This window comes from Erinaceus europaeus, chromosome 19 (genome assembly GCF_950295315.1).
Source record: "Erinaceus europaeus chromosome 19, mEriEur2.1, whole genome shotgun sequence".
In the NCBI taxonomy this organism is placed as follows: domain Eukaryota; kingdom Metazoa; phylum Chordata; class Mammalia; order Eulipotyphla; family Erinaceidae; genus Erinaceus; species Erinaceus europaeus.
Window position 1 is genome coordinate 50,304,346 of NC_080180.1, and position 27,099 is coordinate 50,331,444.

Here is a 27,099-nt window from a genome sequence, read left to right on the forward strand (position 1 = left end):
CGGACACTGACTGCTCAGTGTGCTAATATGTGCTGGGGAGTTAGAAACCATGAACTGAAAATAGCAGGCCTGTGACCAGCACGGTGACCTCAAAACATTCGTCTCTCAGGACTGGAAGCAGCTGAAAGTGCTCTCCGTACAGCTCTGCCTGCTAGTTGCTCTCTCTGCAAAGGTGGGTGAGTAACGTGAAGCAAAGTCCTCCCACACCCTTGAGAAGGTTCCAGCTGAGATGCTGCAGAAAGCAGGTGTGGTGTAGCGTAGCATGCTGGGTCCTTGGAGGTGACAGTGATGGATGGTCCTGAGCCTGGGTGAGACTCAACAGCTCCCAGGGTGAGTGAGTGTCACCAGGGCTCTAGCTTTTGCGTGTGGAGGGGTTTAAGTTCTTAACCCATATATATATAATTTATTTGTTTTGGACAGAGACAAAGAGAAATTGAAAGGGAATGGGGAGAGAGGGAGAGGGAGAAAGAGACAGAGATAGAGAGAGAGATAGAGAGACAGAGATCTACAGCACTCCTTCATACTTGTTAGGCTTTGTCCCTGTAGGTGGGGACCATGGGCTTGAACCTGGGTTCTTGCACATGTTAAGGTGTGAGCTCAACAAGCTGCACCACTGCCTGGCCCCGCCATACATTTTTATCCTGATAACATTCATTAGAATAGATTGCCATCAGGCACCACTGCCTGGCCCCTCCATACATTTTTATCCTGATAACATTCATTAGAATAGACTGCCATCAGGTTTTCTTTTAAGATTACAGGTAAAAAATTTTCTGGTAACTCATCCCGCCCCGCCCCAAATTTCAAAGGTGGACCCACACACCTCCATAAGCAAATAAAAGGAAAGCCTGAAAGTTCAATGGGGCAAAACATTTTACTTTATTTTACTTTTTTACTTCCTGGGCAATAATAGATCTGGCTATTGGTGGTCAAACTTGGGATGTCTTACATGCAAGTCCTACTCACTACTTCTGCCCTATCTCCTTGGCCCAAGACAAAAACCTGAAATTCAAACTCAGACCCCAAACTTGTAAAATGTTCTCCAGGTTTCTCCCCTGCTCCCAAGGTCATTTAGAAATACCCTTGAGACCCCAGCCCCCCCAAAGTCCCACTCAGTCTCCTTTGCTTACCTGGCAGCTTCCTGTACGTGGTGCAGTTTTTCAGAAAAGCTTAGGAGAATAGCATCTTTCTTGTGTGCTTCCTAGAACAAAACCAGAATTGTCCCTCAACCTATGGATACAAGTGGAAGGAAATAATGCTCTTGGGGCTTAAAAGCTTTAAAAATCACTGGCCTGAGGGCCGGGCAGTAGTACGGCAGGTTAAGCGCACATGGAGTGAAGCACAAGAACGGGCATAAGGATTCCGGTTTGAGCTCCAGGCTCCCCACCTGCTGGGTCACTTCACAGACGGTGAAGCAGGTCTGCAGGTGTCTCTCTTTCTCTCCTCCTCTCTGTCTTCCCCATCTCTCTCAATTTCTCTGTCCTATCCAACAACAACAATGGCAATAACAACAACAACAAGAGCAAAAAAAGGGCAACAAAATGGGGAAAATGGCCTGTAGGAGCAGTGGATTTGTAGTACAGGCACTGAGCTCCAGAGATAACCCTGGATACAAAAAAAAAATTCCCTGGCCCGGGACAGGGCAATGGTGCACCTGGTTAAACGCACGCGTTACCATGTTCAGGGACTCAGGTTCAAGCTGCTGGTCCCCACCCGCAGAGGGGAAGCTTCAGGAGTGGTGAAGAAGTGTAAGTTTTTCTGTCTCTCTTCCTCTCTCTCTCATCTTCCTCTTTCAATTTCTCTCTGTCCTGCCAAATAAATAAATAGAGTTTTAAAAATAAATCACTGGCTCTGCTTCTCTGTTTGGCAGTGTCACAGAAAGGGACCCAGCAGCGGCACATCTGGTGGAGCGCACACATTACTACATGTAAGGATCCAGATTCAAGCCCCTGGTCCCCACCTGCAGGGGAGAGGTTTTACAAGGGGTGAAGCAGTACTGCAGGTCCCCTTCACCCTGCCTCTCTCTCTCTCTCTCTCTCTCTCTCTCCCCCCCCCACTTCCTCTGTTATGGCCACAAGAAACAGTGGAGCTGTGTAGACACCAAGCCCCAGAAACCACCCTGCTGGCAAAAAACAGCAGTTCACAGAAATGTGAACTCTGGCATTCTTAGGCAGATTTACCAGAAACCCTGTCCTCTCAGAACACGCCAGGCTTCCCTGAGCAGCCAGTCCTGACATGCAACACAACTCCTGGGTGCGGGAGGGGGCAGCCTAGCAGGGCCATTGTTCCTGAGAGAATCCAGTATGTCCTGCTGAGGTGCCACTGTCGGTGCCTGGGACTGTGCCTTTAAATGACCAAGCTGCCATCTGTGGTCAAACCAGTTTGCAAACGGAGTCACAGCAGATGGTGGGCAGGCTGCGGGGGAGTTTGGACCCTTCACCTGCTCAGAGGGCATAAGGGAGACAAGTGGGGAGGAAGGAGCCATTTCCCCCTGGGGAAACCTCCCCGCAGAGCACTGGAGGCATGGGCCTACAAGGGACAGCAGGAGACACCCTGGGCTGTGCAGGGAGGCGATATTTGCCGGTTTCATTGTCCTGAAAATAAACTTTTCTCCTTCCACTCCCCCTTCCTCCCTTGTCACAGGGGATTCTCACATGTGTGACTGTACCACTCTGCACCAACTTTTTCACTCAGAGACAGACAGACAGAAAGGGAGAGTCTCTCAGCACTCAGCTTCCCCCCAGAACCACGTGTCAGGGCTCAAACCAGTACGTGGCAAGGCAGATGTACTTCCCAGTGGGGTAGTTCTCCAGCCCTAAACAGTGTAGTTAGTACAGAGTTCAGCGTGTCCTCTGTCTTCTGAAGGATCGCAGTGATGGTGTGATTGTGGAGAGCTTGTGCCTGGCACTGAGCTAAAATACTTTACGAGGGAGTCAGGCAGGAGTGCAGCGGGTTAAACACACGTGGTGCGAAGTGCAAGGACTGCTGTAAGGATCCCGGTTCAAGCCCCCGGCTCCCCACCTGCAAGGGGGGTCATTTCACAAGCGGTGAAGCAGGTCTGCAGGTGTCTATCATCCTCTCCCCCTCTCTGTCTTCTCCTCCTCTCTTTATTTCTCTCTGTCTCACCCAACAACGATGACATTAATAACAACAATAATAATAACTACAACAATAAAACAAGGACAACAAAAATAAATATTAAAAAAAGAAAAAATATTTTATGAAATTATTCCGTCTGATTCAATAACCAAGTTTTGAGGTATCAGCCCCTTCCACTGTTAGCACACTGAGGGTCTTAAATCAGTGCTGAAAAGGGTAGGTAGGTCTGATATGAGAGGAAGTGATGGAAACAGATGTTCAGTGATAGGGGCCAGGCAGTGGCACACCCAGAAAAGCACACACACTGTAGTGCACAAGGCCCCGGGTTCAAGGCCCCAGTCCCCACCTGTAGGGGAAAATTCATGCGTCTTGAGCAGGGCTACAGGTGTCTCTTTCTCTCCTCCTCTCAATCTCCCCTTTCCCTCTCAATTTCTGTCTCTATCAAAAATAAATTTATAAATTTATTTTTGATAAAAAGACTTTCAGGTGCTAATCTGTAATGTTTCACACCCGAAACCCATTTAATGTCATAAAAATATTACTTACACTAAAAGCTTAAAAACATAAAGACACCCAGAGCTGTTAATACAACAGTGTTATGCACGAGGTGCCAGGTTCAATTCTCAGCACCACATGCCAGAGCTGAGCAGTGCTCCAGCCAAAAAGGAAGAAAGAAGAAACTGGAGGTCTTAATATTGAATTTGAGTCCGTGCAGCTACTATGGGACAAGTTACAGTAGCCTGGCTTTGTTGTGTTCTGAAACATACACAAGAAGGGGTCAGGGCGGCGGTGCAGCTGGTTGTGCCCCCATGTTACAGTGCACAAGGACCTGGCTTCAAGCCCTCAGTCCCCACCTGTAGGAGGGAAAGCTTTGTGAGTGGTGAAGCAGGGCTGCAGGTGTCTCTCACTTTCTCTCTCTCCTCTCCCTCTCTAGAGCCCCCTCCCCCCTCGATTTCTGACTGTCTCTAACCAATCAGTAAATAAACATAATACAAAATTAAAAGAAAGGAAGACACACAAGAAGCAAACACAAGATGCCGGTTCTTGCCCAGGTCAGAGGGAGGCGTGTGCCACTGCTGTCAAAACAAGGTGACTCAGCGACAGGAAAACAAGCCAGTGCAATTTGTTACTTGGGAGATTCAACCAGAGAGAACTGTGTGGGCTGATGCCTCCCTCTGCCACTGGCCGTGTGTGTACCACAGTCGGGCAGAAATGGAAGTGAGGGACAGGCTGGGGCACAGCCCCTGTGCTAGGCAAGGCCCTGGGGTCCACAGGACATGAGAAATCAGAGGAGGGCCGGCGAAATAGCTCACGTAATAGTGCGCTGCTTTGCCATGTGTGAGACCCAGGTTGGAGCCTGACCACCACACTGAAGGGAGCTTTGGGGCTGTGGTACCTCTCTTTCTCTCTCTTTAAAAAAAAAAAAAAACCTAGAGGGGACCATCTTCATCACTGCTCACTCCTGCTTCCACACGACTCAGATCTAGTCGACACAACACTGGAAATGGCTCAACACCCAGCCTCTCCCCTCCATTCCAATGGCCACTGCTCTTCTCTCAGCAAACAACTTCAACCAGCTTGCCCTGAGAAGAGCCGCTCTCCTTTCCAATCTTTGCTGTTTTGTTTTTGTTTGTTTTGTTTTGTTTTTCAGAGTTGGGGCCTTGCATATCCACGATCTCATCACTTTGCCTTTTCATTGAATTGGAGCAACAGCACAGAAGTGGAGCTTCCAGGAGTCGGGGGGGTAGTGCAGTGGGTTAAGCGCTGGGGGCACAAAGCGCAAGGACCGGCATAAGGATTCTGGTTCGAGCCAGCAGGTCTGCAGGTGTCTTTCTCACCCCCCTCTCTGTCTCCCCCTCCTCCTCTCTCCATTTCTCTCTGTCCTATCCAACCAAGATGGCATCAATAATACAACAAGGGCAACAAAAGGGAATAAATAAATAAATAAATAAATAAATATTTAGAAAAAAAAGAAGAAGTGGAACTTCCTCCGGTGTGTCAGCCCCTCCTATGTGGTGCTGGGGCTCGAACCTGAGCTGTGCACATGGCCAGGCACTCATCCTACCTGGACAGCTCTCCCCTACCCCTGTCCATGTTGATTTTTATTCCCTTAAAACAAACACAACTAGCTGGCCTTAAACTTTCACTGGCTCACCATGGCTCCAGCCTGAGAGCCAGACCCGCAGGGCTTCAAGAGATCCCTGAATCCTTCATGATCTGCCTTCACCACCAACCTCTGAGTCTCGCTAGTCACTAGTCCCTTTGTAGACCCCAAGCACCACCCCACCCCTAATTTCTGCAACTGCCAGAGCTCAACCCAGGAATCTGCAGAACTTCCTAGAAATAGCCCCAACTGCAAGGCCTCCTGCCACCTCCAGCCTCCAGCCTCCAAGCGGGGTTCTAGTACTCCCCTCTCCATTTCAGTCGCTGCCCCGTACCTGAGCCACAAAGTGCAGGAGGTTCATCCCGGGTTTGTTTGCTTTGGTGTCTGCCAATTTGAGCAAAGAAGACAGTTTAAATCCCACGGCATTGCCAGCGTACCCTCCCTAAGGAAGGAAAAGACACACGCATGTACCTTCAGATGCACAGTTCACAGGGAGAAACACGGTGCTTGAATTTGGGGAGATGTTACTCACAGAGTTCATGATATTCCCCGCCTGTAGCACCAAGTGTAATATGGAATGCAGCTCCTCGCACGACATCAGCTCTGTCAAGAAGAACACAGCAGGCACCTTAGGGATGCCTTCAGCTCACTTACAGGAAAGATATCAATCAAAGCCAAGGTCAAGTGTGTATGAAGCCAGCTCTGACCCTCAACTGTATCTAGAGACTGAAAAAGTCAGAGTAGCACCCTCTACAGAATGTTAGATGCTCCCAGCACTCCTGGATTAGATTCAAAGTGTTTACCTATGAACCAAACATGTATGGCATTTAGTTGTTTGTTTGTTTATTTATTTTGCCTCTAGGGTTATCACTGGGGCTTGGTTCCTCCATTATGAATACACTGCTCCTAAAGGCCTTTTGTTTTAAAAAATATATTTATTTAATCCCTTTTGTTGCCCTTGTTGTTTTATTGTTGTGATTATTATTGTTGTTATTGATGTTGTTATTATTGGATAGGACAGAGAGAAATGGAGAGAGGAGTGGAAGACAGAGAGGGGGAAAGAAAGACAGACACCTGAAGACCTGCTTCACTGCTTGTGAAGCGATTCCCCTGCAAGTGGGGAGCCGGGGGTTCGAACTGGGATCCTTACACTGGTCCTTGCGCTTTGCGCCACCTGCACTTAACCTGCTGCACTACCACCGGACTCCTGGCCATTTATTTGTTTTTTTTAATCTTTATTTATTTATTGGATAGAGACAGCCCGGAATTGAGAGGGGGAGGGTAACAGAGAGACAGAGAGACATCTGCAGTCCTGCTTCACCACTCGTGAAACTTTTCCCCTGCAGGTGGGGAGCCAGGAGCTCGATCCAGGATCCTTGCGCCAGTCCTTGTGCTTCACACTATGTGCACTTAACCTGGTGTGCTACCGCCCAGTCCCATGTATTTATTTTTAAATTTTGATAGGACAGAAAGAAATAGAGAGGGGAAAGGGAGGAAAGAGAGACACCGACAGCCACTGTTTCACCACTTTGGAAGCTTCTTCCCTACAGGTGTGGACCAGGTGACTGAATCCAGATCTCTGTGCATGGTAATGTGTGAGTTCAATAGGAAGATGCACTACTCCCAGTGGAATCTTTTTTCTTTTCTTTTCTTTTTCCATATTGAGAGGGAGATAGAGGAAGAGAGAAGCAAACAGAAGAGGTGAGACACCATAGCACTGCTCAACTGCTTGTGAAGCTTCCCTTTCTTTTTTTTAAATTTTATCTTTATTTATTTGACACAGACAGCCATAAATCGCGAGGGAAAGGGTTGATAGAGAGGGAGAGAGTCAGAAAGACACCTGCAGCACTGCTTTACCACTCACAATACTTTCCTTCTGCAGGTAGGGACTGGGGGGGCTCGAACCTTGGTCCTTGCACATTGTAACATGTGTGCTCAACCAGGTGCGCCACCACCCCAGCCCCAAACTCCCCCTTTCTACAGTGCTCTTATGTGGTGGTGGGGGCTCTAACCTGGGGCCTTGCATATGGCAAAGATAAGTCATGAACTTTATTAAATATTATTAAATAGATAAATAATGAACATGTTCAATTGGTGAGAGAAGCAAGAGCCTAGGATTGGGGAGATAACATAATGGTCATGTACAAAAACTTTTATGACTGAGGCTCTGAGGTTCCAGGTTCAATCCCCAAGCATAAGCCATAAGCCAGAGCTGAGCAGTGCTCTGGTTTCTCTCTCTCTGTATCTTTCTTTTCCTATCAAATTACAATAATTAACGTGTGTGTGTGTGTGTGTGTGTGTGTGTGTGTGTGTGTGTAAATTATGTTCTAAGAATGAGCTTTTTCTCAGGAGTTCTTTAAAGAAAAAAAGAAGCTTTATTTACTTGTTTTAAGAGAGACAGACTAGAGAGCCCCTTGGCCACACACCATGTTCAGGGTCAAGCCTGGAGTCTCTGGCATTGCAAGTCTTGGACTCTAGCTGCCAAGCCATCTCCTAGGTCACTCTGCAGTGATTTTTTTCATTTTTTTTTCTTTCTCTCATATCCACTAGCTTTTGAGCCTATGTTTATGTAATATGAAAAAAAAAAAAAAAGCAAGCAGAATTTTGCTTAGTCAATGAACTGTGAGGAGATAAAAAAAAAAAAAAAGAAGATAAAATAAAATAAGCAGGCTAGGATAACATGTAAATAACTTGCAAAGTGCCAGCCTTTGAAGCCGGACTCCCAGAGAACCTTTCCATTTTATTCAAAACGACACATTTCATTTGAGTTGACTTAAAGGTATGGAAAGGAAATGATTACTGCCAACAGCTGGCAGACCAGGACTTAACACACAGAATATTTACACACATACACATACCCTAGCAGATAAATACTACTAAAAATAATGAATTGGGTTGGGAAGAAGGTAATACACTGAGGAAAATTAAAAAGAAAATGTGACTCTTACAAGAGTTATACAGAGAGAATACAATGCCACAGGGGTATTTCTAATATTCTCCACTGAGTCTGGTATTCCTTTCAAAAACATATGCTTGGATCACTGCCTATATTTTGTTATCTAGGCAGGCCAGTTTTTGAGAGGTAGCCAGATAAGACACGCCCCCACCATGCCCACAAAGTTCACCACTCAACATGAAAACATTCTTCTATCACTACTGAACAGAACTGGCTCCCTTTCCAAAGCTGCTTCAGTGGCCTTGGTAAAGGGAAAGGCTTTAAGAGACCTCTCTATCAAAAGGAGGAAATTCTCCACTCAATTATTGGGCTCCTCTTTGCAGTAAAGAACATGCTAGTGGCACAAGAGAAGTATTTCTTCTCAACGCAGGCCAAAGCCAACAACATGAGAAAACCAAATTGGAAGAAGCAATTTGCCATCCCTAAGTAGAAATTCAGAAGAAGAATGAGAAGTGGGGGGCAGGCGGTGGCACACCCAGTTAAATGCACATAGTACTAGCATGTGCAAGGGCTCGAGCAGTGATCTGGGTTTGAGCCCCTGTTCCACACCTGCAAAGGGAATGCTTCACAAGTGGTGAAGCAAGTCTGCAGGTGTCTATCTTTGTCTCTTCCTCTCTACCTCCTCCTCCTCTCTCTATCCAATAAAATAGAAAAAAAAGAAAGGAAGGAAGGAAGGAAGGAAGGAAGGAAGAAAGAAAGAAAGAATGAATGAATGAAAGAGGGAAAGAGAAAGAAAGAAAGGAAGAGGGAAAAAAATGGCTTCTGGGAGTAGTGGATTCGTAGTGCTTGCACTGAGCCCTAGTGATAACCCTGGAGGCAGAAAGAGAGAGAGAGGGAAAGAGAGAGAGGTGGAGAGAATGAATGAGTACTGGTACTATGGAGGCCGGGGGGGGGGGGGGGGGCAGAGTCAGTCAGGCCAAAAAGCAAATCAGCTGTCCCAATGGAAGGGGGACTGCAGGGCAGCTCTGAGGCATCCTCCAAGTGGGTGAGCTGATACTGAGCAACTTATTATGAGAAACAGAAATGACCAACATGTCCCCGACCCAGGTGCTGAGTCTGGGGGTGGGGGAGGGCGTGATTATGAAAGGCCGCCAGGAGCAGGGACCTCAGGCTCTCCCATAAAAGCAGTCCCACTGGATGTATCTGCAGGGGTCAGAGGGAAAGAGGCCTGCTTCTGGCAGAAGGGGGTCCTCCATACCCCCGAAGACCAGAGCAGGAAGAACAAACATGGACGGCCCAGGGGACAGGCTTTGAACATCAGTCACTTACCAGATACAGGCACACACACACCGTATATACATCACACATGTACATGCAGCCCCATGCCACATACAACTTGTACATGCATGCACACAAAATGCATACATGCTTGCATACACAACACATCACATGCATGTAGGCAACTCCACACCACACGCTTGCATGCCACACACAGTGTGTGTATCACACATATCATGTACACACATACACAACAACATAATCGTACACCACACACGTGCACGAACACCCCTCCACACACACACCTCCACACAGAGAAAGCTAACCGGGAGAGGGGCTGCAGCCAGCAAAGTCTTCTCCAAAGCTTGAGCTGAATGACGCCTCCTTTTACGGGAGGACAAGATGCTCATTAATGATCTTGTGGCTTGCAGAGTAATTACTGCGCCAACCAGCAGGGAAAGTGAGTGGCCACACACCAGCACGGGGCACATCTCAGTTCCCTGCTAGTGTATATTAGGAATGGACTTACCACTGCTATTGTCCAGTTTTTGTTTTCTCCCCCCCCCCTTTTAAATAAACTGCAGACAAAATGAATAAAGATCAAGGTTACACAAAGGAGCACGTGTCTTCTTACCTTTTATAGCCGTTCTCAGCATTGTTATGTCAGTGTAAAGAGCAGAGCAAGAAGGTAAAAATTCCTTCTTCAGCACCATGGCTTCAATCCGAAGTGAGTAGCTGAAACACAGAAACAGGAGACCGTGGGGCCAATGCCATTAATGCGGAAGTCTGGCTCAGCTCGGGGTGGGGCAGCGACCTTACTTTGGCACCTGAATTAAGTGGTGCAGAAAGGAGTCCGCCAGGGACAGCTTGGCCACATCGCCACCAAAGGCTTTCAGCTTCTTTATCTAGAGGATGAGAGGAAATGAGAAGAAAGTCTTGTGGTGAAAGTGGAACATTCATTTAAATTTCATCTTCTAATCCCTCAAGAAAACAGGATTTCATATATAATTCAAGGAAAGGTCCGTCTCTTTATAAGGGTTTTACATACCCATTAGCAAAGTGCAAACATTAAAGGCAGACTAAAAGTGGGACAACATAGCCTCAGAGTGAGCAGTACCTCCTAGAAAATGAACAGACATTTATGATTAAATAATAATATTGGGCCAGGTGGTGGCACACCTGGTTAAGCACACACACTACAATGCACAAGGACCCAGGTTCAAGTCCCTGGTTCCCACCTGCAGAGGGAAAGCTTCGCAAGTGGTAAAGTAGGGCTGCAGGTGTCTTTCTGTCTCTTTCCTTCTCTATCTCCTTCTCTCTTTTCAATTTCTCTTGGTCTCTATCTGATAATAAATAAATAAATAAAATGTTTAAAAAATGAAAACTTAAAAAAATAAAATAAATAATAATATGCTTTCAGTTGTTTTTGTGCTATTACTCTGCTCTAAATTTAAGTTATTCTACATGTGGAAACAGACTAAAAAATCTATTGAGAAGTACTCTATATTACAATCAACTAGAGTAACGTATTTGCCACTGAGTAAAACAGTATTTAAAATTACCTTCCAAGTGCTTAAAAATTTCTCATGCATTCTAATGAAATAGTTTCTCTAGTTTAAGTCTTTCCTTCATAACATTCTTACACTTTTTCTGATTTCACTAGTACCCTAATACAGTGTTTTTATTTTAAGCTATATGAAAGCAAGCAAGCAAACATCTGTTTTTGTTTGTTTGTTTTTACCAGAGCACTGCTCAGCTCTGGCTTATGGTGGTGCAAGGGATTGAACCTGGGACTTTGAAGCCTTAGGTATGAGAGTCTTTTTGCATTACCATTATGCTATCTACCCCTACCCTATATCTGGTATTTTTTGCAAAAGGATATTTATTCTCAGTAGATATGATTTTTTTAAATAAATGTGTTAAGATGATTTGATTTAGTGAGTCTTTTACTAAGACAATTCCACTAGGCTTACTTGTTACAATACTTTTCCATTTACTTCATCCTATCAGATATCTACAATAAATTTATCTATGATAAATGTCATAGTCACTGGATCCAGCTGACTGTTTTCTCAGGTTCAGAGAGAGACGTCTTCAAGAAAATAGACTGTGATTGATAGTTCCTTCAAGTCAGTGATATCATAAGTGTTTATATATGCATCTGTAAGCAAACTATTATTAGTTTAAGAAATGCAATTTATCCTTGGTGACAATAGCTTTGAAAGCTAAACAATAGAATTTAAACATTTTAGTCCTCTGGAATTTTATACTTTCAGCAAAAAACAGTTTCAGCTAAATAATTACATAGTTCTCTAATAATTATTACATTTGGTTTTTCTTTCATTCTTTCTTTTTTTTTTTAACATTTATTTATTCCCTTTTGTTGTCCTTGTTGTTTTATTGTTGTAGTTATTATTGTTGTTGTTATTGATGTCCTTGTTGTTGGATAGGACAGAGAGAAATGGAGAGAGGAGGGGAAGACAGAGAGGGGGAGAGAAAGATAGACACCTGCAGACCTGCTTCACTGCTTGCGAAGCGACTCCCCTGCAGGTGGTGAGCCGGGGGCTCGAGCCGGGATCCTTGAGCTGGTCCTTGCACTTTGCACCACCTGCGCTTAACCCGCTGTGCTACCACCCGACTCCCCTTTCTTTCTTTCTTTTTTTTTTGCTACTAGGCTAGGGCCTGGTGCCTGCACAAGTCCATTATTCCTGGTGACCCACTTTTTTCTTTCTATTCTTGACAGAGGATGAGACATAGAGAAGAGAGGCCTGCTGCAGCACTGTTCCACCAGTTACGAAGCCTCCTCCCATAGGAGAGGACAAAGGGCTTGAACCTGGGTCACTGTGCATGGTAATGTGTGCACTCAACTGGGTGTGTAACCACCTGGCCACTATATCTACTTTAAAAAATGATTTGTATACACTAAATGCATTAATTGAAAGAACTGTTCAAATATTTTAAAATGAGAAAATTTAAATATAACTGTATCTCCAAAAACTTCTATTTAAATATTTTTCATTTATTGAAGCTGCTTCTAAAATCTATTAAATTTCGTGGGGTAGATAGCATAATGGTTATGCAAAGAGACTCTTGAGCCAGAGGCTCCAAAGTCCCAAGTCTGACTCCCCATACCACCATAAGCCAGAGCTGAGCTGAGCAGTGCTCTGGTTAAAAAAAAAAAAAAAAAAAAAAAAAAAGTTTAAAATCTATTAAATTTCATGTGAATAAAAATTTCAGGTAAGCCCTACAAAAACAGAAAGTTGCATCTATACAGAAGACCTAACAGTATGGTGTAGTTAATTTTGAGAATATTATCAGAGAAAGCAAAGCAACCTATCCAAAGAGACCTATGTGTTTATGTTCATAGCAGTTCTGTTTGTAATAGCCCCGACTGGGAAGTGACCCAGATACCCAGTGACAGGATTGGTTGAGTAAACTGTGGTACATACTTAATGGAATACTACTCAGCTGTACGAATTGATGAAATATTGTCCTTCCTCACATCTCGGATGAAACTTGAAGAAATCAGCTGAGACAAGCCAGAGAGAAAAGGATGAATACTGAATCTCACAGGTGGAATTTAAGAAACAAGGAGAGAGAAGAAAAACAGAGGATGAAATTGGTAATAGCTGAGGTCTGCGGCGGCAAAGTCCAAGACTCTGACTCGGGCTGGGTGGCTGGGAGGATGGGGCTGAGATGGCTTTGGGGATCCAATGCACACAATGGTGGAGGGGGACGTAAACTGATGATGGGAGTGGTGTGTAGATGCTATCATGAGGAAATAAATTATACTTGTGACAACTGTCTTGTAAATCATTATGTCTCTAATAAAACTAATGAAACTAATAACAAAAGAAGAAAGAAAGAATGGAAGGAAGGAAGGAAAGGAAGGAAGGAAAGAAAAAAGAAAGAAAGGAAGAAAGAAAGAAAGAAAGAAAGAAAGAAAGAAAGAAAGAAAGAAAGAAAGAAAAGCAGGACCTCAGTGGCAAAGGAGGAGGTGGCTTAGCAGGTGGAGCTCAGGATTTACATGTCCCAGTCCCCAGGTTCGAATATAATACACACGTGCTGGAGCAGTGAGTATAAATGAATAAATAAAACTTAGGAGAAGGAGGAGGAAAAAAAAAAAGATTTCATGAAACCTAAGAAAAGGTGGGTGGGGGGGTGACCAAAACATCTGCTACCTTCCTTGTTTTTCCTTTTAAAAAACTTTCAGGACACCAACAAATATATATAGCTCATTTGGATAGTACACCGCTTCGTCATGTGCATGACCCTGGTTTAAATTCAGTCCTCACATTAAAGGAAGCTTCAGTGCTGTGGTATGGGGTCTCTCTCTCTCTCTCTCTCTCTCTCTCTCTCTCTCTCTCCTATCTAAAAATAACATGAAATAAAGAAATCTCAAGGGAGTGCTTAAGGGAGGCTGAGAAACAGCAATGCAGAGATAAAATCATCCTGGACATTCTAGTCTGGACGGGAGGTCACTGAGAGCCTGGAGAGTCTCTCACCACCTCTGAGTCATGCACAGAACAAGCCCAGCAATGTGGATCTAGCACACTGAGGAAGGCAAGGCAGACGGCAGATCTCTCTGTGGGTGAACCTCACCCACCCCTGGGCTTTCTGGGAAGGGGCTGTAGTAAACTGAAGGGAGCACAGGCCAGCTTGCCAACAGAAGATGAAAAGAAAACTGCTCAGACAACCGAAAAATCAATGTCAAGATATCATGCCCCCCGCAAAAACAATAGGCATATCCCCAAAGACCCACCAGCTGAAATACCAAAGCCAACTATCTGAAAATGCAAGATGTAACAAAACTAGCATTCAGTCTGGTCCCTGAGATTAAATTTTTTTGATACTTATTTGAAATTTATTTCTCAGCAAGACTAGAAAAGTTATTGATGCTGCACAAATAGTAAAAAAGAAATAAACAACAAAATAGCCATTTCTAGAATTGCATTCTTTGCCCTACCTATGAGGGTTCCGGTGTGAATTTATCATTTTCAGTGTCGCTCAATTCACAGGCAGACAAGACTTCTGGTTTATCAAAACCCAAATCAGAGCCTCATTTCTGTGCTGAGGGAGCACAGAATTCTGACACACACACACACACACACACACACACACACACACACACACACACACACACCCATACACACACATCCCCAACCACACTACACACTTCACTATATATGGGCAAGAGCAGAGTGGGGCTATGCCTCCTTAACAGCACCAATGTGACCTGTGCACGGCTCTGGAAAAATCCACCAGTTCTCTATCTAACGCCTCAGAACAGGTCATGCAAAGTAAACTCAGTTTTAAACATGTGCTAAACTGTAACGGGACAGTGATGAATCGCCTTCACTTGTGGAAAGAGCTAGAAATGTTTATGGATTTCAAGAGAATGGTGACAGAAAGCTAGTATTTAACTCCAGTGCCAGGATTAAATTCCATCCCGAAATGAGATTTATGTTCGTTAAGAGGGATTATGGGTATCTTGCAGTGACGGGGAGGTAGAGAGGTGAGGCAACCCTGTAATTAGCGTGCACGCTCATCAGCATCCAAAAGCATTTATCAAACACTGCCGGCCGTCATGGTGTTGGCTGCGCCAAGTGACTCCCATTATGACCCGGCTGGGCCTGGTTTTCTGCCCTGATAGCAAACAGCTTGCTCCTCAAGACTCCTGCATTCCAACCCATTCCACCCACATCCCTTTGAGCTCCTAGGATTCCCAGCCAGCAAGAGATTCCCTGCTGCTACTTCCCTGACCCTCCCACCTGGACCGGGGAGTCACAGGAACCAGGAGTAACTGTATCAGTGGCTTCTGGAGAGAGGTGAGCATCTCAACCACCTGTGTTCTCGACACACCTCAGCAATGAAGCACTGGCCTGACAGAGGGGAGCACTCTCACACGGAGTGAGGGAGGCCCCACCCATTACCCATGTGGCTCCGAGTCATGCTGCCACCCTCTACCCCCTCCTTGAGAACACTTTTTGGGGACACAAAGTACCCTCCCAATTGCTTTCACATATTTATCTATATTTTATTTTCCCTTTTGTTGCCCTTGTTGTTTTATTGTTATAGATATTATTGTTGTTATTGATGTCTTCGTTGTTGGATAGGACGGAGAGAAATGGAGAGAGGAGGGGAAGATAGAGAAGGGGAGAGAAAGATAGACACCTGCAGACCTGCTTCACCGCCAGTAAAGTGACTCCCCTGCAGGTGGGGAGCTAGGGGCTCAAACCGGAATCCTTATGCCGGCCCTTGCACTTTGTGCCACATGCGCTTAACCCGCTGCACTACTGCCTGACTCCCCATATATTTATTTTTATGAGGCACCAGAGTACAGTTTGGGTAGATGGGTTCTGGGATCCAACTCAAGGCCTCAGGTTTGCAAAGCTGGCGTTCTAGCCACTTAGCTATGTTCTCTGTTACCCCAAGTACTTTTACCTCTGGGTCTCCCTTCTTGGCAAGTGTCCAGCCCATGTTTGAGGAAAGATGAACAATCATGCCAGATAGAAGCTGTGGGTAAAGGCTGAGGGATTCTGAAAATAAATTCAAACCATGTTGGCATGTCAGCTGAGGAGGCGTGTTTCCTCATATTTGTCCGCATGCTGATAAATGACAGCATGATTCCAGGGACACCGGCTCTAGCTGGCACTTGGTGACAGCTGAGGTGATGAGAAGGCTGGGAGGCTGTTGTGGTGCAACACATGGTTTTAAAAACCTCTGGCCTTCCTTCCTTCAAGAGGACGTGCTCTGGGGTCAGACAAAGCAGGTTCTAACCCATCTCCTCACTGGCCTCTCTAGCCTGTGGCACTGAGCTAACCTGTGTGAGCTTCTTTTGCTCACTTATTTAAAAATATGACACCAGGGGATGGGTTCAGGGTCTCTCAAATACACAGTACCACTGAAAGGCCTCCAGAGGCCAACATCTGAGAGGGAGACAGAGAGGAGAGATACCACAGCACCGCTCCACCATAAAGGAGCTTCACCAATGCCCTCTGTGCTGCTCCTGTGTGGTGCCAGGGCTCAAACTCAGGGACTCAAGCTTATGGAGGCATGCACTCCACCTGACACTGTTGTTGTTCTTTTTCCCACATGTAAAATGAGAATAACTTGGGCTCGAGAGACAGCTTAACTTTATTTCACTTTTCTTTTTCCAGAGCACTGCTCAGCTCCGTCTTATGGTGGTGTTGAAGACCGAACCTGGGGCCTCAGAGTAGTCTTTTTCAAAACTACTAAGCTGTCTCCCCCCACACCAAGACAGTTCAGCTTTTAGAGTATAAGACTTGCATGCCCAGAGGCTCTAAATCCCCAGCACCACCAAAATCTTGTCTCTCTCTCATAAAAATAAACAAGTAAATCTTTTTAAAAAAATTTTTTTTTTATTATCTTTATTTATTGAATGAAGACAGCCAGAAATCGAGAGGGTAGGGGAGATAGAGAGGGAGAGAGAAAGAGAGACACCTGCAGCCCTGTTTCACCGCTCATGAAGTGTCCCTCCTGCAGGTGGGGAGTGGAGGCTTGAACTTGGATCCTTTCGAGGGTCCTTACACTTAGTACTATGTGTGTTTAATTGGACAGATTGGTTTTGCTATGGGTGCTGTGCAGTCTTGCCACCAGCAGACCTAGGGCCACTGCCTGGCCCCCAAGTTTTTGTTTTTTTAAAAATACATGTAACTGGGAGTCGGGCTGTAGCGCAGCGGGTTAAGCGCAGGTGGTGCAAAGCACAAGGACCGGCATAAGGATCCCGGTTCGAACCTCGGCTCCCCACCTGCAGGGGAGTAGCTTCACAGGCAGTGAAGTAGGTCTGCAGGTGTCTGTCTTTCTCTCCTCCTCTCTGTCTTCCCCTCCTCTCTCCATTTCTCTCTGTCCTATCCAACAATGACAACAACAATGATAACTACAACAATAAAACAACAAGGGCAACAAAAGGGAATAAATAAATAAATAAAATAAAGATAAAAAAAATTTTTTAAAATACATGTAACTATCATAGTTATGGTTCACCAACTTTCTATGGGCTGCATTCTAGGCTCAGTACTTAGAATCTCTTCTCCCTGGACTGATTCCTGCCCTGACCACAACCTGGGTCTTGGTTCCTTTTTGTGCTACGTGAGCACAGGAGGTTACTCCACAGGCCTGGTCACATGTGGTTACAAATACACTTACACACTTATTAGCATATTTCTGCCACATTCCTCAACCTCCCTCACTGGGCTCAGGCTCCTCCCTGGCCTCATCCCCATCCTCCACCCTCCACCCTCCACCCTCCACCCTCCACCCTCCACCCTCCACCCTCCACACCCCAGGCCTAGCGACTCCAGGGGCCAGGCTTGGCCCTCAGTCTGCTGGTGGCAAGACTGCACAGCACCCATAGCAAAACCAATCTGTCCTTGCTGGAGGCCTGGTGTCAGTCCTCAGGCAGTTTTCACTTTGAAGAAGGAGCTGCCACAGCCCCACCAGTGGCTGAGGAAGGGGAGCCAGGCGGCCCTGGGGACTCTCAGGGTGTTCCTGCGAAAGGAAGCTCCAAGATGAGCTTGGAGGGTGTGGTGAGCTGAAGCCCAGAGTCATTAACATAAACAAGGAGGACTGTGACCAAGCTTGTCAGATATTCAGTGTGGGGCTGACCCTGCAAGGGAAGGAGAGGGGAGAAGCAGCTGTGGCCCAGCTCAGGGGCTGGGGATCCATTTCAGGACCTGGCAGCCATGTTGAACCTGCGCTACACAGGGCCCCACCTCAGTGAGTGGTCTGGAGTAGTGGAAAGAGCCCCCAGGGAAGTCAGAGCAAGCTCCCAGATGAGCTTTAGTCATCTTGCCCTTAATATTCTTCACCATTAAAACCTGTCCCACACACAGTTAAAAACAAAACAAAACAAAACAAAACAAAAAACCTCTTTAAACACAGAGCTTTGACAGTTACTGCTTTGAAAAAAATAGTAAATTCCTCAGTCTTCCACAGCATTTGCATTCCCTAGTCACCTCAGAGTTTTAAACTAGAAAGGATGTTAAGAAAACTGTACTTCATCTCCCACCTCTTTGGGGCAGTAAGCTGGCAGCCTCCCTCACACCAGCTGCAGCCTGGTTAGAAGTGTAGCCTAGCAGAGCTCTGCAGGGCTGGCCCTCACTGACCAACCAATTGGAGGCCAGTCAGAACTGGGTGCTAGGGAAGTGCAAGGGAGGTGTGAAAAGGACCGAAAGGGGTGACTGTCTCAGGATGACTAATTTTTTTTTTAATTCATTAAACATCATTTTTTTAAAAAAATTGATATTTATTCATTTTCCCTTTTTGTTGCCTTTGTTAATCGTCATCGTTATTATTGTTGTTGTTACTGATGTCATTGTTGTTGGATAGGACAGAGAGAAATGGAGAGAGGAGGGGAAGACAGAGAGGGGGAGAGAAAGACACCTGCAGACCTGCTTTACCACCTGTGAAGCGACTCCCCTGCAGGTGGGGAGCCGGGGCCTCGAACTGGGATCCTTAAGCTGGTCCTTGTGCTTTGTGCCACCTGCACTTAACCGCCGTGCTACTGCCCGACTCCCTTAAAATTTTTTTTATATATTTTATTTATTTTACCTTTTGTTACCCTTGTTGTTTTATTGTTGTAGTTATTATTATGGTTATTATTGATGTCGTCATTGTTAGATAGGACAGAGAGAAATGGAGAGAGGAGGGGAAGACAGAGAGGGAGAGAGAAAGATAGACACCTGCAGACCTGCTTCATCACCTATGAAGTGACTCCCCTGCAGGTGGTGAGCCGGGGTCTCGAACCAGGATCCTTACGCCGGTCCTTGCACTTCAGGCCACTTGTGCTTAACCCGCAGCGCTACTGCCTGACTCCCCTATGACTAAGTAGTTTTGAAAATCAAATTAAGGGGCCAGGCTGTGGTGCATCTGGTAAAGTGCACGTAATACAACACATAAAGACAGTGAGTGGTTAAAGCCCCTGGTCTCCACCTGAAGCAGGGCAGGGTGAGAAGCGAAGGAGGGGTGGAATCTCACAGGATAGAGTGGTGCTGCACGTCTCTCTCTCTTTCTCTCTCTCTCTCCCTCTGTATCTCCTCTTTTCCCTCTCAAATTCTGTCTCTATCCAAAACTTTTTAAATGAACTATTAAAAAAGAAAAGAAAATGAAGTAAAGCCTCCCCATCCTAACAAAAGTATGTGGAATTCTCTCTTTTTCTACAGGAAGATCAAGGACTGCTCAGTAGAACATATCCAGAGTCAACTATGACTTAGTGCACCTTTCCCTCCACACTGTCAAACCACATAACGGCTGCTAATTGATCTCCACTTAGGTAAATCACACTAAATTCCCAAAGAGAAAATCCGGAGTAGAGAGAGGCTCAGGTTATTAGATACAGCTGGAATATCTGCTCAGGTACAAATCCCCTTCCCCAATTTAGTATTGTGAGTTTACCACCACTCAATATAAAGAAGTAAACTGATGTTCCCTGGTTGTCAATGGCATTGAAATCAAGTTCTATACATTATGCTTCTCACCCCTTGTTTAAAGTTTTAGTTTGTGACTGTTGTTATTGTTGCTAGGGCCTCACTGTTCTGGGCTGACTTTTTCAGACAGAGACAGGGAGAAAGACACCATAGCAGACAAGCTTAGTCCAGTCAAGTGGGGACCAGGTTTGAACCAGAGTCGTCTGCCTGGCAAAGGGGGCACCTTCCCAGGGAAGCCATCTTGCCTGCCCCTCACAGATTATGCTTTCAAAGAGTAAGAGGCAGAGGAGGGAGGACCAGAAGTTTACGTAGAAAGAGAAAAAGAAAGAAAGGAAGGAAGGAAGGAAGGAAGGAAGGAAGGAAGGAAGGAAGGAAGAAAGAAAAGGGGTGTTGTATGCTTTACATTGGGTTCTAGTTCTCCCCCGCCAAGAGAATTGGATCAGTCCTGTTAATTTCGCGGGCTGCTTGGCCCCGCCCCGAGGAAACCCGCCAGAGTTCCAGAGTGACAGAGAGAGAGGGTTCCTGAGAGGTCCAGAGTAAGGGAGAGTGCTTGCGCCACCGCAAAGAGCAGCAGAGTTCTGTTTGGTGATTAGTTTGTCTTAGTTTATGAATCGTTGTTCCTGAATAAAGAAATACAGCTTCCCTGCCCAGCCGTTGTCTCCGCGTCTCTGTTACCCACCCGTGAAGCTAGCCCCGCCGGCAAGAGCCGACGAATTTTAACAACAAAGGGGTAGCTTATCCTTTTTACTATATAATATTTTACATTCAAATTTTCACAAGTACATGTATTCATGGAATCTCTTAATTTCTTTTCCAGGAGCCAAAATCAAGTATTTAAAAGGTTCTATGACCTTTTTTTTTTTTTTTCCTTTTCCTGTAAAGTTCCTAACCATTCAAAAATTCTGTTTAAAAATTTGATGACTTTCTATTCTGTTATCACAGCAATTTCGGGGCCAGATGGCAGTGCACCTGGTTGAGTGCACATGTTACAAAGCACAAGGACCCAGGTTTGAGCCCCAGTCCCCACCTGCAGAAAACTCAGAACAAGCATTTGTTTGTCATCACATCTGACATGAAAAGTACAAGCACCCAATTCCTTACCTCCTCTGACTCTGGCAAGAGCTTCAGAATCTCCCGCAGTGTCTCAGACCCATAGTGCTCACTCTTTCCCTGATGAATATCTTCTACGATGGACTGGGAAGCCCTGGGAGGGACAAGAAGACAGATACCATTTTGCGTGTGCTCGGGCACCATCAAAACACAAGCCCAGTGGAAACAAAAGCAAAACACTTCACCTCCCTTCCAGCCCAAGCCAGCTGATAGTCAAGTCAGTGTTCACAACACTACCAGGGGCCTGGGGGTCCTCATACAGCAACTAGAAGCCCTGAGCCCAGAAAGCCATCCTTGGATACCACCCCCACCCCAAAGGCTGAAAGTGGCAATGGCCTCTGGGAGTCATCTCTTGGGGAAGGAAAACTATCCCCTTGGGCTCAAGGAATTTCCACAGAGGCCTCCTCTTCCCACGTTACCATGTTTGTTTTGGATTTAGCCAATGTTTACCTCACCAGTCCACCCTTCAACACCAGGGCAACACTCAGGATGGACTTACAGCTTCTCTGAGGAAAGAAGCATGGACAGAGGACCCAGAGTAACGCTCCAGGAACCTCTAGGTTGTGTCCCTCCCAATAAAGCAGAATGTGACAGACACTGCAGCCTCGCCCAGGCATGAGCCCAAGGAGGATCTGGAGCCCCCAGGAATGCTTTGCCCATGATCACACTAGCGTCTGAATTTCAGTGGCTCCCACCCACACCAGCTTGGTTGCAACTGATGTTTCAACTGTGCACACATCTTACTTCTTAAACTGCTTAAGGAATATCCCAATGTTCATGCTCCTTTTTGCATCCAGGATCGTAATCTGAAAAGAAAATTGATAAAATAAAATGACATATATAATTATTAAACTCCAGATAAAAAGGACTAAATGGAAGAAGAGAATTTAAATCTATCAACATCCCACACAAAGATATAGGAGAATAATTCTCCAGATAAAAAGGACTAAATGGAAGAAGAGAATTTAAATCTATCAACATCCCACACAAAGATATAGGAGAATAATTCTCAATGTGTGGATCTGGTCATTCAAATGAAGAGTTTTATGAATCTTAAACCTGTGAAGCGACTCCCCTGCAGGTGGGGAGCCGGGGGCTGGAACCAGGATCCTTACGCTGGTCCTGTGCTTTGCACCACCTGAGCTTAACCCGCTGTGCTACCTACCGCCTGACTCCCGTCTGTCTTTTTTTTTTTTTTTCTTACCAGAGCACTATTCAGCTCTGGCTTATGGTGGTGCGGGGGGTTGAACCTGGAACTTTGGAGCCTCAGACATGAGAGTGTCTTTGCATAACCATACACTGTCTACCCCTGAACACTCCACTTCTTCTTCTTCTAGCGTTTGCCCTTCTTCCGTAGCCAGTCAACAGCATCAGGTTGAGCCTGATGTAAAGTTTCGTGACCTCCTTTGAATCTGGAGAGGTGGCAGTCGTTGACTATGTGGGTCATAGTCTGTCTGGAGCCACAGGGGCAGTTCGGGTCGTCTCTGGCTCCCCAGCGATGGAACATAGTGGCGCACCGGCCATGGCCTGTTCGATAGCGATTGAGGAGGGCCCGATCATAACGTGCTAGGTCAAAGCCGGGTTGACGCTTGCAGGGGTCTGTGATGAGGTGTTTGTTCTCTGAAGCACGTTCTTTTCCTGTATTTTAATATCTCTGCTAATAGCGTCTATCCTGTAATGTAGAGAGTCCCTAGACTGATAAAAATGCAGTGGCTGTTCTCATGTACAACGAAGCCCAGATTTGTGGTTGCAATAGGTTCTAGCTGGGCAAAAACATGAAGGTGGAAGGGCCCATCTGACTACAAACTAGATAGGGTTCGGCACACAGAATTTGTATCTTTCTTTTGAAGCAAATGTTCAGGATGTGCAGAAGGAAAATAACCTTAAAGACTCCTGCAATGACCTCCCTTTTTAGGGAGGAAAGGGAGACCGGGCTACAACAGAAAAGCTGTTAGAATGTCCTTCCTCCCTAAAGGTGTGTGATCCATGGTGAACAGAAAAGAATCGGGTTTCAGATTAAATTCCTGCTCTCTGGGTCTGGCGGACAGTCTCTGGTCAGTCTGAGCAGTAGCAAGACTGGAAGCCAAATTAATGGCACTTCCTGGCTCTAAGGTTAAATGTTTACAAGCATGGGCTGCCTTTTTAAAAAGACTAATCTTACACAACCGCATTTATTTACTGTCCTAGGGGTTTACTCCTTGTTAACACAATCACCTGCCAGTCATAAAATAAACTCCCAAACTCCTTAGTGCAATCTTACCCAGAGGCTGCAGTTCAAGTTCAGGGTGGGGGGTGGGGGTGGGGTCATGGGGTGCACAGGAAGGCAGGGGGAGAATAACACTTCTTTTCAACACCCTTTAAATAGGAAAGCTCACATCAAAAAGAGAAATCTGATTTTTATGGAGACAGAAAGCCACGTGTTTACTATCATTCAGAAATCAGAATGCCACGAGGGTAGCCCACCGGGTACTTAAAGCTTTCTCTGTGCTCCTTGCTGCACAGAATGCAGGAGCGCCATCCTGCCTGTGTCGCATTCAATGTCCTCCTCCTGCTCCCCGGAGCCTCCCCGCCTAATGCGAGCACCACCCTCCGCCCTCTGGGATTCCTTGCCTTGGCCTAGATCCAGGGCCACTCTTGCTAAACAAGTGATGGAGAAATTTCTCATTCCTCCTGTTTGACAGGAAAGGAAACTGAGTCTCAGAGAAGTCAGCTTTTAACTTCCCTAAAGCAACTACAGAATTGAATGTGACCCTGGATCTCTGGTTCCTTGAGTGTATTTTTGTTTGTTTGTTTGGATAAGACAGAGAAGGCAGAAAGAGTGAAAGAGACCACAGCACCAAAGCTTCCTTAAAGCAATGGGGGCTGGGCTCAAACCTGGGTTGTACACATGACAAAGCAGCGCACTATCCAAGTGAGCTGTTTTCAATGAGCTTAAAGATTGTTGAGGTCAGAGTCAGGGAGACAGTTCAATGTCAGAACACAGGATTTGCATGCTCATGGTCCTACAGTCCCCAAGTTCAATCCCTTGCATCACCATATGCCTCTAGAGTTGAGCAGTGCTCTGCTCACCCCGATTAAATAAATAGATTAATCTAAAAAAGACCAAATGGCCCAGGAGGTGGCATGGGGAATAAACTGCTAGACTCTCAAGCATGAGGTCCTAAATTCAATCCCCAACACTGTGTGTGCCAGAGTGGCACTCCGGTTCATGTTCCCACACACATTCCCTCCCTCTCTCCTTCTGCGCTCTCTCTCTCTCTCTCTCTCACTCTATTGTTAATAAATAAAACTTTAAAAAAACACTTTAGAAGGGGCCTGGGCAGTAGTGCAGTGGGTTAAGAGCACGAAGTGCACGTGCAAAGAATGGCTTAAGGATCCCGGGGGGGGGGTCACTTCACAAGTGGTGAAGCAGGTCTGCAGGTGTCTGTCTTTCTCGCCCCTACTCTGTCTTCTTCTTCTCTCTCCATTTCTCTCTGTCCTATCCAACAACAACAACAATAGCAATGGCAAAATAACAACAATATGGGCAACAAAATGGGAAAACTGGCTTACAGGAGCATTGGATTTGTAGTGCAGGCACTGAGCCCCAGCAATAACCCTGGAGGCAAAAACCACTTTAGACTGCAAATCAGAATAAGACTTGATAAAATGAGAATTCTATTTAAAAAAAAAAAAAGAAAGAAAAAGAAGAGTTCATTTATACTAGAGGAGAAGAAGAGGAAGAAGTGGAGGAGGAAGAGGCAGAGGAGGAGGAAGAGGAGAAAAGACCAAACCCATGTCCTTGTGGGAACAACAGTAAAGAGAGACAACTGACAAGGGCCCAGAGACAATCCTGCCCTCCTGGGACCCTCCCCCTGCCCAGCCTAAGTGGCCTTGCCACGCCCATCCTCACACTGCCGCCCAGCCCTGAGCTGCGGGTACTCCAGCCCCTGCTAGAGGGTTATCATATCGTGTAAGTGAGTTTATCTTCCATCCTAAAGGCACTGGGAAACAAGGGCGCTGTGTGCTGCTGGCTTCCCCAGCCTGGGGCACTCTGCAAGGGGCCCCTGGGACTCTCTCTCTCTGTCCTGGCTACATCCTGAGATCAGGGCTGAGCCAGCCAGCTCCCCACATCCCTCCATCTGGGGTTCCTTGGCACAGTTGGGCACACAGGCAGGAGCCCCTTGGGGTACCAGGAGCACCTGCCTACCACCAGTCCACCCACAGATTTTGGGGAGCCTGGGTCTCCTGCCAGGGTGGGGGTGGGCATGGGGACCAGGATTTGAACCTGGGTCCTTAAGTATGGTAACATGTGTGCCCAGTCTCACTCGGTCCCCACCTGGTCCCTTCAAGAAACCATTAAACCCCATTTGCTATATGTGGTAAGCTGTTTGCTGACTTGAGTGACACTAAATAGTGGCTATTTCAATACTCTGGCAAATTCTGAAAAGCAAAATTTGAAGAAAAAAAAAATCCCTCTATCCTCTTCTCACTGTGGACTTGATGTTTGATGACTTCCTATTCTGTTTTTCTTTTGGGTTGTCAACTAGGAAATGCCTCCCGCACCCCCACCCACCTACCCACACACTCAGGGAGGTGAGATCTATTTCGAATGCTCTGCCTAGTCCTAGATTGTGAGCATGATTCAGAATTCCAGAACTATTGCACCAAAGTAAAAGACTGGGGGGGAGGGGTGGAATTCAGATCCTGGAACATGATGGTGGAGGAGGACCTAGTGGGGGTTGAATTGTGATGTGGAAAACAGAAATGTTACACATCTGCAAACTACTGTATTTTACTGTTGACTGTAAAGCAATAATTTAAAAAAATTAAAAAAAAAAAGAATTCCAGAACCTCCTGTGATCATTAGCAAATGTCGAAAAGAAATAATGATTACAAGGTGTGGTAGAAGAAAATAACACATTTCATATAAAAATTTAGGAAAAAGCACTAAAGGTGTTTGCAGTTACTTCCTGAGTGGTCACTGTGAGGTTGCTAGGGCTGGCGTGGTGAATGACCTCAAGAGTTTCAATGTTCGTGAATTTGAACTTGACCTACTGTCCATACCTTGTGAGACAGGCCCTTTACTCCCTGGTTCAGAGTTCTGTCCAACTCAGCCACCTTTCACTTCTTTGGAGGATGCATTCAGGGTCAACTATCCCTTCCCCCCAAGAACATTTAGATAGCAGAGGGAGTTGGGGGTACCCAACTAGCTCTAGGGGTTGGGGGAACCATGGTGATGGGTGAATGGGAATGGAGAACTCTGAAGAGGTGGAGTGGCTTGAATGTTTTTATTATCCCCCGTAATATCGCTGTCATTTCTAATTACTTCCTGACAGTTTAATGTGGGAGCCACTGATAGCCTCTTCAGATCAACTTATTCAGTAACAAAGATACAAGGGTAGTGATGTGCTATGACCTTTCCCCTCTTGTAGATTCTGCTGTGCTCAGTTAAGTGTTGCTCTTCAGTCATTCCCAAACCCAGATCTTTCCAATCTTCCAGCAACTTCTTCCTCTGGGGTATAATGGAACTGATTTGTAATGCTTTATAAGCCCTTTCAAGTAGGAGCCAACCACATAATGGCAGGTCGTCTCTGGAGGAGGCTATTATGTTGCAAGGGGACATAATCTGATCCTTGGCACGTCTGAACCTCCAGAATTATGGTCTGTGTGGTGACGTGCTGGGATGCCTTTCTTCCAGGTCAAGCTACTCGAGATCCTCCCCTGCGTGACTGACACGCAGGTGGAGGGGCCTCTGCTTCCCCCCCCCCCCATCCCACCCACTTCCTACAGAGAGAACTGGACAGCTTAATAGTCATTCTGTGGCCAGTGAAAATGGCTCAACTGGGTTAGCCCAAGACATGCATGGCTGAGGTTCCAGTTTAATCCCTGGTGCCACATATAACAGAGTAGCGCTCAGTTTTCTCTCCCTCTCAATAAGAAATGAAACCTTAAAGCACATATAATTACTTGGTAGGTCACCTGCTAAATTTTAACTTCTTTAGAGGAAACTCCAATGAGGGAAGAAAATAGCATATTCTGTATTGTCTTACTGGGGAGAAAGGCACTTAAAAGATTTAACATATAACACTGGTTTACAATCACAAATAAAATAATATATAGCATTGGCAGTACTGTAGAAATTCAAAAGTCATCTACATAAACGTCTTAGTCTGAGTACAAAA

General features: G+C 45.8%; 1 protein-coding gene across 4 annotated transcripts in view; it reads right to left on the reverse strand.

The window, feature by feature from the left end:
- FHDC1 (FH2 domain containing 1) overlaps positions 1-27,099 on the reverse strand; it is a 52,742-nt gene that overhangs the window by 13,487 nt on the left and 12,156 nt on the right. For all 4 annotated transcript variants that reach the window (XM_007529447.3, XM_060178933.1, XM_060178934.1 and 1 more), the window contains exons 3-9: positions 21,680-21,741; positions 20,927-21,029; positions 10,197-10,282; positions 10,012-10,112; positions 5,736-5,806; positions 5,538-5,645; positions 1,131-1,201 (exon numbers count right to left, since the gene is read on the reverse strand). In XM_007529447.3, coding sequence (XP_007529509.2) covers positions 1,131-1,201; positions 5,538-5,645; positions 5,736-5,806; positions 10,012-10,112; positions 10,197-10,282; positions 20,927-21,029; positions 21,680-21,741 — 602 coding nt within the window. The remainder of the gene's footprint in view (positions 1-1,130; positions 1,202-5,537; positions 5,646-5,735; positions 5,807-10,011; positions 10,113-10,196; positions 10,283-20,926; positions 21,030-21,679; positions 21,742-27,099) is intronic.